Raw genomic sequence first — 10,206 nt, 5'->3', positions numbered from 1 at the left:
TGCAGCCACATTTGTGGACTAATTAAATGTAAGTGGGTAATTTTAATCTGTAGTATAGATTTACTTCACCAGTCAAAAGTTTAGACAAGCTTGACTGAATTTATGTTTCTCAGTATCATAAAGACCTTGTGATTGCAATTGGTAATACATTGGGCCTGTAGGAATGTCTTTATCAAACATACACAGGAACTACTTCTGTTTAAAAAACATGCACATAATGAAGTTAAATTACCCATAACCCTATGACTGAGGATGAGTTTGTGAATGATGAGTGAAGAATGTGAGGTTGAAGCAGCCAGGACAGTTTTGGTGAAGCTAAAAGTTTAGCAGCATAGATGTTCAATTTAGCTAGATGCTTATTCTTACATACAAACACAACCCGATCTATTGAAAATGTGTACATATTTTAAGAGTTGCTATTTTGTATGATTTCATACGATTTTATTTTATTCGTATGTCTTAATGTAATGACTGGATGTCTAATGCGGAAGTAAGCACGAGCTCAGTGCACAAGGTGTTAAGGACATGCTTATTAATATTATGCCCTGATCCAAACCCCTTATCTAAGCCTAAGTAGAGTGTGTAAACATGATAGGAAGCTGTTGTGTGTGATAGAAGCAAGAAATTGTCACGTATTAGATGGAAACGATGTCATTGGCTGTAGTGAAAGTCGTACGATATCATACGAATTAGCCAAATTTAGAAAAGTCATATGAATCCTTACGATATCGCAGTGAGAGTGTGTTCAACACAAAGTATTCGGCAAGTGGGTCTGTGTTACCAATAAGCAATTTTATGACATTGTAGTTTGTCCCTCTGGCATACTGTGGGACAAGAATGTACTTTCACCATCACTAGTGAAGTATATACTTTTAATGTACAGTAGAAATATGCAAATTGCAACACAGCCTCATTATTTTTTAAATAAAATTTGGTACCACTAGTGTCAGAAAAAAATTACACACTTCACTTTCCCTTTTTAGGACATCTGATATTATGAAATGTTTATGTTAGGAAATTCTATTGATGAAAATCCTAATGTGCAAAAGGTATTGCAACTGAACACAACAGAACACAAGTTAAAATCCCATTTATTTTCTCCATAGATGAACTGAGTTGCATTGATAACTTTAAACCTTAAAGACAGACCTTCTGTAGGTGCTGACATTGTTAATGGATAGTTAATCATCTCTTGAAGACATCAATGGATGTCATTTCAACTGCATTTAAAAAAAAAAACCTGTTTAATAGCAGAATTCCTGATGAAGAACTACATTACCCATGATCCTGAAGAGAATGATCCACCAATCAGAGAGTTGCGGCAAACATAGCACGGCAAAAAAGCTCTGTAGCGACCACTAGTGACTTCAATGATGCACTGAGAATCGAGTCAGGCTCCCTACAACCTCACACTACTTATATATTTGTATAAATCTGAATATTTCGCAAGGTTCTATACTTATTCATAGTTTTATATTTTTTCATAGTTTTTAATTTGATTACGTCATTCAAAATGCTTCTTGCGATTGTAGTTCCTTCCATCATTAAAGGTACCTTGTACCTTCATCTTTTTGTAAAATTTTCAAATCCTTGTTTTGTTTTATATCAAAGTTTGTAATGTTGTGATTCCTCTCAGAGCAGGTTGGTTTAGTTCATGGCTTAGAACTCTTTTATGAAAGAATTTAAGGAATCCATATGGAAAAAATGGGAAAAACACACAAAAAAAAGTTGGTTGGGACTGTTGCGCTCTATTATAATCTGCTATAACAGCCCAAATGAACATAAAGCATAGTGTTGATAAACATATTTTATTTAAAAACACAAGATAAATCAAATAATTCAGGATTTCTCTTTGTTGCTTTGTAACACAATATGTCAATAAGCCAAAAGCATATTTCATCAGAACATATATTGTACTCTCTATGTCTAACATACATTTATATAAAAAGTATCAAGCTTTAAAACAAAGCGTCAATATAGAGATATTAACCAAGAATATTATTGCATTTCACACTGTATATAAATATAAACACTTCACAATAGTAATGAACATATCATAACACTTTACTTGAAATATATATATATATATATAGCATTATAATCAGTGTTTGGTAAGTTACTCAAAATAAGTAATCCACAACAAATTATTAATTATTCTCTAAAGAAATAACCACATACAATCACATTTCTTTCTAAAACACTTTTCATAGAAAAGTTTTTGGTTTTCCGCTCATTCAAAATGCTAACAGTCATACATATGAATTCATATTTGAAATTTATTATAAGTACTACTTTAAAACTTGGAAATCTCATTACAATAATTTTAATTGTAATGTGTTACATTACTTTTTTGACTAATCACTTCTTAATTGTATACACCCAACACTGATTATAATGCATATAATGCATCATTTATAATACACACAGCAATGCGTTATCTTTAATATAAATACAGTAATTGTAACAATAGTTAATACATAATACAATATAATACTTAACTTTTCATGGTTTCACCTTTAAAGAGTTTAATGCACTATAAAGACGTCTTTAAAGAACATACAACTTATATACATATGTATTTAAGAATACCTTTATAATGCATTATACAGATTCAAGTAAACTGTTATGTTTCTTATAACTGAACCAGAGCTCATTTTTACAATACCAATTCAAGAGAAAAAAGAAATAAGCACACTTGTAAAAGTCACAACAGTGGTTATAAAAAAATCAATAATTGGTCCTTTTGGATTAAACAGTCTCTGGGTTCACATGAGATCACAGGAAGTACTGTCAATAGTCAAGTCTCTTGAGTAGTTCATGCTCATGTTTGTTACACAAATGTCTGTATGAGCAGTACAAGTCTTTATGACTAAAGAGTGCTTGAGAACTGGAATTGGAGTTGGATTAAAGTAGGAAAACTATCATGCCTTGGGCAGCAGCGGTGATCGCCACTGTTTCTCAGGCTTCCGTCCTTCTATGGATCTGCTAGTATGGATATTGCTTTTGTTTCTTGCCAGCAAAACATGCAAGCCAAGTGCACAGCAACAAGGCGGAGGCGGCGCCTGCCCCGGTGCAGTAATACGCCCATCCGATCTGGCAAGAGCCTGAGGATGAGACCAAGAGACAGAGAGAGCTGACATCAGTACATGAACAATGAATGATCTCATGAGAGTCTTAAACTTAAGAACATTAACAGGTCATATGTGCTCATATGTACTTTACTGAGACATGTAAATCAGGAGTTCCCTTTACAAAAGCTTCACTATGATGTTGCGCTTTGCTAAGCGCTTTGGGAACACGTCTCATTGTGACCAGCTGTGAATATGTATGCAACACGTCAGTGAACATTGACTGGAATTTATAGCTTCTGCCGATGTAATCATTGGACGCACCTGGCGCAGTGGCTATAAATAGATGCGTCACCGGTGCATCATCACACATTTCGTCTTCAGAGCCATTCTGTGCTGTGTGCTATCAGATACTGTCAAACATTCTTTCCTCTGTGAGGAGTAAGATTCTGTTTGTGCAGTAAAACTTTTCTCCTTTCTGTTTTCTCTGAAAAAAATTTTTATATATATATATATATATATATATATATATATATATATATATATATATATCGTTTTAAGAAAAAATTACTGAAAATCAAGGCAAACGATGCGTGTTTCCCTGTCTCCGCTCCATGACTGAGATGGACACGCATCAGTTTTGTTTTGTTTGTTTGGGGGAAGAGCATGCTGCTCTCACGTTGGGGCGGGGCGGGTGCAGGCATTTCGTTCTGCTTTCGGGCGAAATGCTTTGCGCTCACCTCGCTTACTTCCGGGAGTCAGCGCCCACTCTTTCATCGTGTTTCTCTCGCATGTATCTGGCTGGGAAGCGAGAGACGGGTCCGCCCCTTTCGCTCGCTCTCTCCCCAGATCCAGCTGATCCTTCTCGTGAGCCTGAAGCGCACCTCGGCTTCTCGTCATTTCACGAGGGGTGCGCTGAACCTCTCTACATTCCACATTAATAAAGTTGAGAAATTACTTGAGGTGGTTACTCGGGCTGTGGCCAAGCTACAGTTAGACTGGCCATGCGAATAAGAGTCCCGCCCCCCACCCAAAACGACGAAATTATAAGGACAGATTTCTGTCTGGTGGCCAAAAAAAAAAAAAAGAGGAAAGGAACGCTATATTAGTCCCTTCATTTCTTTGATGACCTCCATGACGAGTCTTTTTCGTTCATGGAGGAATCTTTTTCTTCCTGTGTCTTCATGCCCTCGATGTTCGACTATCGTAGGTGCTGAGATACGGGGCTATTCTTTGATGCCGCCGGTAGAAGAGACACTTGTGGGTTATCTCTCGCCTGGCTCGACATCATCACTAAGAGACCCACAATCCACACAAAGCCATGCAGGACTACCTCTATGCTAGTGGGGAGGGCTTATCAAGCAGCGGGTCAGGCCGGTGCTGCTCTGCTGGAGGACCTGAGTGCAGGTACTGCGCTCGATAAGCAAGCCTTTTCTGAGATTCGTCGAGCCACGGACCTATCTCTACGCGCGACCAAACAGACAGCCCGTGCTGTTGGCCGGTCTATGTCTGCTTTGGTCAGCATGGGAAGACACCTGTGGCTCAACCTATCGGGCATCAAGGACAAAGGACAATGACTTTCCTCCCTGATGCCCCCGTTTCACATTCTGGACTTTTCGGAGATGCCATGACTACAGTTATCTCCAGGTTCCAGGAGGCAAAAAGCCATGAGGAAGCTTTCGGGCAATTATTTCCTTGATGCACTCAGGGTCAGGCTGTCGGCCACCCAGTCCCACCCCAGTCCTGCTAGAAGGGAGGCTCAAAATCAGAGCGTGGCGAGCTACCCCTCGTAACGACTGGGGACAGGCTCGTCGCCCCCGACAACCTCCAAAGCAAGACATCAGGGTGGTTATTTCAAAAAGGAAAAAAACCCTAAGGGTCTTGCGCTCAACCCGGTGGGGTAGCTCCCCTCGGGACGGGGTGCGTGTACCATCCACTTCGCGAATCCTCTCCTTTCCCGCCTCCTCTGGTGTTTCGGGAGGCAGAGGCTTCCAACTAAAAGTTGTGTGTACCGCTGTGTCCTGCCTTATTCCAGGACGCGGAACACCCGACATCCCCTCAACAGGAAGTTTCGAAATTAGTATCCATTCTAGAAAACCTGGCAGCATGGAAACTTCTGCCCGGTATTTCTATGTGGGCTCTAAGAACAGTAGAAAGAGGCTACAGAATTCAATTCTCTCGCCATCGTCCGCGTTTCAATGGCGTGTTCGCCACTTCCGTGAAACCGGATCAGTCATGTCGGGCACAACTGTCTCCCACTAGAATCACGTCCATTCAGTATACCCTGAGCAAAGTCAGGCTAGGTCAAGGTTCTACTAGGTCTCAGGGCGACAGCGTCCGTGGTGATCCCTCTGGACCTTCTGCACATGAGACCGTTTTTGTTGTGGCTCAAAGCCAGGGGATTTCTTCCAAGGGCCAAACTCCCTAGGCTAATAAGGGTTAAGCGCCTCGGGATTTGTTCCCTTTCTATGTGGTTCAGACCCCAGTTTTCTACCTTGGGTCCCACTCTAGGTGCGTCTTGTTGTCGCAGGCTGCTAACGACAGACGCCTCCCTGACGGGCTGGGTAGCGGCCTTAAGTGGTCATCCAGCTTAAGGGGATAGGAGGGTCGTCAGCTCGGTTGTCACAGTCACTGTCTCGATTTGATGGCTGTATTTCTGGCCCTGAAATACTTCCTCCTGAGGCTGCCATGTCTTGGTGCGGGTGGGCAATACAGCGGTAGCCTCTTACATAAACCATCAGGGAGATCCACGTTCTTGTCAGCTGTATTTCTGACAAATAGGATTCTCCTTGGGGCCCAGGGCAGCCCCTGTCACTCAGGGCAGTTTATATCCCTGGATGCCCTATGTCCAGACAGAAAATACCAACGGGGGAGTGAAAACTCCACCCTAAGGTAGTAGTTGGCCAGAGTTCACCAGCAAGGGTCTTCCCTCTTACTGATAGTGCCGCACTGGCCGAACAGGGTATGGTTCTTGGAGTTAATATCTTTCCTTGACGGCTCGCCTTGGGCGATTCCGAACAGGAAGGATCTTCTTTCTCAGGCACAGGGGACAATATTTCATCCCTGGCCCGAATTGTGGAACCTTTCATGCTTGGCCCCTGAAGGGTACCAACTGAGGGACAAAGAGCTTTCTCCTGAGGTTATCGAGAATATTTTAAATGCTAGTGCTCCTTCCACTTGGAGCAAGTTTGGGTGAGATTGTACAGGGCAGAAGAGGACCTCTTCACCTCTATGAACAGCGCAATGTCTCCTCTACTTCTCCCTGAGTCACCCAGCCCCCTTGCGTCTGGACGTAATGACACATACATGACCTGGAATGCATCTGTATGCGTTTCTTTCCCTAGTTTCTCTGCTCCCGGGAGTCTTGGCCAAGGTTCGCCAGCAAGGGTCTTGCCTCCTACTGATAGCGCCACACTGGCCGAACAGGGTATGGTTCTCGGAGTTAATATCTCTCTTCCAAACATGAAGGACCTTCTTTCTCAGGGTACAATATTCATTCCCGCCCCGAATTGTGAAACCTTTCATGCTTGGCCCCTGTAGGGTACCAACTGAGGTACACAGGGCTTTCTCCTGAGATTATTGAGACCATTTTAAGTGCTAGGGCTCCCTCCACTTGGAACTGATCTGGGTAGATTTTACAGGGCAGAAGAGGACCTCTTCGCAATGTCTCCTCTACTTCTCACTGAGTCACCTAGTCCCCCCCTCTCCCGGGTGGGGCTGATCGTGGTGGCGCGCATACATGGCTCAAATGTGCTTGTATGCGTTTTCCTCTACTAAGTTCATATTACAGAACCAGCTAACTACCAGTTTGCTTCAGTTCTGGATTTTCTGTAGGAAGAACTGTCAGTGGGCACTGCCTCGCCACTGCCAGGTTCTATGTGGCCTCCACTTCGGTTTGCCACGTCTTGGTGGGCGGGGTGTCCTCTAAGAGGCATCCTCTACTCGCTTGCTTCATTTTTGAGCCATGTGACTGCGGCCTTCTGCTAGAACTAGGACCTCTTCATAGGACTGAGCAAGTAGTCCTTGAGGGTCTGATTAAGACCCCCCTTTTAAACCTCTAGAGTTAGCGTTTGGTAGACTTCTGACTCTCAAGATGGTTTTTCTTATGGCAATTACATCTCTGAGGAGACTTGGGTACCTACAGGCTCTGTCTCTTTTGGCGGCCTGTTTAGAGTTTGCCCCAGGTATGACCAAATGCATTCTTTGCAACCTCACCCTGACTACCTGCCCAAGGTGCCTTTCGCGGCCCTTGGCCGGTTACTCTCTAAGCCTTCTTCTCCCTGCCGTTTGTAACACCGGAGCAGCTAAGACTTCTCAGGCTTTGTCCAGTCTGTACCCCTCAGACTTATGTCCACCGCACTAGCCAGTGGCGGAAGTCAGGGCAACAATTCTTTGCCATGGGAGCCGCAACTGAGGGGCAGCCACCCACAAGCAGAATATGTCACATTGGGTGAGGGACGCTACTGCCCTGGCCTTCGAGGCACGTGGTCATGCTTCGCCAGTAGGTATCAGGGCTCACTCCACCAGAGGGCTCGCCTCCTCTAAAGCCTTGGCTAGAGGTCTCCCTCTGCAGCAAGTTTGTGATGCGGCAGGTTGGTCCTCTCCACACACATTCATTAGACTTTTATGGTTTAGATGTTTATGCTACTCCGGGCTCTTACGTCCTTGAGTCGACATCTCAAGCTCATGTCTGAAAAAGTTTGTGATGCGGCAGGCTGGTCTTCTCCGCACACATTCATCAAATTTTATGGTTTAGATGTTTATGATACTCCGGGCTCTTACGTCCTTGAGTCGACATCTCAAGCTCATGTCTGAGACCTCTCGCGTTCTTGTGAGCACACTTCACAACCGTAGGGGACCGGACAGCCCCAGTGTGGCGGCGTGGGTATTGCGTTACCAAAGCGCTTAGCAAAGCGCAGCATCATAGTGAAGCTTTTTAAAGGGAACGTCTCGGGTTACATGTGTAACCCTTGTTCCCTGAAAAAAGCGGAACGAGATGTTGCACTTCTTTGCCGCACTGGGACGTCCCAGGAATGTTCTTCAGACTAAATATCTGATGATGCACTGGTGACGCATCTATTTATAGCCACTGCGCCAGGTGCGTCCAATGATTACATCGGCAGAGGCTATAAATTCCAGTCAGTGTTCACTGATGTGTTGCATACATATTCACAGCTGGTCACACTGAGACGTGTTCCCAAAGCGCTTAGCAAAGCGCAGCATCTCCTTCCGCTTTTTTCAGGGAACAAGGGTTACACATGTATCCCAAGACGTATTCAAACTAAGGTCTGTGGAAAAAAGTTAACATTTACAGAATTCTACATTGTTGCTATATGCTGTGTTTTTACATTTTCTTTGAAAATGCTTTTCTTTAGGTTTATACATGTATTATGACTCTAATAGTAGGTAGAAACAAAGATTATGCTGTCTTAACCCTTGTGTTGTTCTTAAATAATTTTAAAAAAAGTCAATTTTTGACCGGGAACACAACAGGTGTAACGAAGTGAAAAAAATAAATAAAAAAGGTTAAGCAGATGGTCCAAATTTTTTGAGTGTTTTTAGATACCATATATGAACAAAGTCATGGAATTTTATTCCAATTGGAAGCAAAAATAAAATTTGTTTAAAAAAAAAGTCGTCCGGGTCAAAATGACTGAATCACAACATAAGGTTTGAAGTAAATATTTTCCAGATATTTGTATTATTTCTTTTGCCTTTAATACAATGACATTATAAAAGCAATTTATTTAGTTTTTCAAATAACACGTTGTCTTTATAATAATATGCATACTATTTTATATATATCTCACACATTATAATTGGGTCTTTATGCATGAAAATCAGGCCTGTTGATTGATACCTTTTTTCATTTATTTAATTACATGAGGTGATAATTAATTAATCAAATCAAATGTTGCCTAAACACGTATAGCCAAAACTGTTCACATACAGGGTGCCTATTTTAAAGTGTTTCTTACTTGAAGACATAGTGGAACATTATGGAGTCTTATTCTTTATTTAAGTTTGAAAAAAATAAATCATGTCATTGCTGTTAATATTCTGCAAAAAATACAGATCAATGAATGGCATTCAAGTCATTCAAGAACTGTACAAAATTATATAGTCAAAATGTGGAATGTTAATCATTAGTGGTAATGTCAAATAAACATGAAATAGCTTCTGAAAAACTATGTGAAGTGCTGCTGAATATTTTATAAGTACAAATAAAGCTGCTAATTAACAGTAGAAAAACAATGTCATCGTAATGATGATGAATTATGCAAATAAAAAAAAAAAACACACAAAATTGCAGTGTGCTTTGCTGTTATTTGCATTCATATTAGTTCAAGGACATTCATGCTAGACACAATATCAGACATATGTAAATATGCTGTAACAAACTACAAGATTTAAGAAGTTAAAAGAAATACTGTCAAAAATATTTAAAGGGATAGTTCACCAAAAAAATGCCATCCCAGATGTGTTTGACTTTCTTTTGTCTGCTGAACACAAACAAAGATTTTTTGAAAAATATCTCAGCTCTGTTGGGTTACACAATGCAAGTGAATGGTGGCCAGAACTCTGAAGCTCCAAAAAGCACATAAAGGCAGAATAAAAATAATCAATAATAATCAATACAACTACAGTGGTTAAATCCATGTATTCAGAGATATGCAAGTGTGGGTGAGAAACAGATTATTATTTAAGTGCATTTTTACTATAAACTCTCCTCCTGCCCAGTAGGTGGTGATGTACATAAAGAATGTGAATAGGGCAAAAATAAAAGAAGTGTAAGAGAAAGTGAAATTGGAGATTTATATATATATACACTCACCTAAAGGATTATTAGGAACACCATACTAATACTGTGTTTGACCCCCTTTCGCCTTCAGAACTGCCTTAATTCTACGTGGCATTGATTCAACAAGGTGCTGAAAGCATTCTTTAGAAATGTTGGCCCATATTGATAGGATAGCATCTTGCAGTTGATGGAGATTTGTGGGATGCACATCCAGGGCACGAAGCTCCTGTTCCACCACATCCCAAAGATGCTCTATTGGGTTGAGATCTGGTGACTGTGGGGGCCATTTTAGTACAGTGAACTCATTGTCATGTTCAAGAAACCAATTTGAAATGA

The 10,206-nt window shown here is 41.4% G+C and overlaps 1 protein-coding gene across 1 annotated transcript in view; it reads right to left on the bottom strand.

Moving 5' to 3' along the window:
• Positions 1 to 1,860: 1,860 nt before the first annotated feature.
• Positions 1,861 to 10,206, bottom strand: part of LOC127630056 (LHFPL tetraspan subfamily member 6 protein-like) — a 129,575-nt gene continuing 121,229 nt past the window's right edge. Inside the window, exon 4 of the mRNA XM_052107462.1 lies at positions 1,861 to 3,104. Coding sequence (XP_051963422.1) covers positions 2,986 to 3,104 — 119 coding nt within the window. The 3' untranslated portion in view covers positions 1,861 to 2,985. The remainder of the gene's footprint in view (positions 3,105 to 10,206) is intronic.

The sequence above is a fragment of the Xyrauchen texanus genome, chromosome 36 (assembly GCF_025860055.1).
Source record: "Xyrauchen texanus isolate HMW12.3.18 chromosome 36, RBS_HiC_50CHRs, whole genome shotgun sequence".
NCBI classification, from domain to species: Eukaryota; Metazoa; Chordata; class Actinopteri; order Cypriniformes; family Catostomidae; genus Xyrauchen; species Xyrauchen texanus.
Note: the sequence above shows the minus strand (reverse complement) of the source record. Positions and strands in the feature narration are given on the sequence as shown.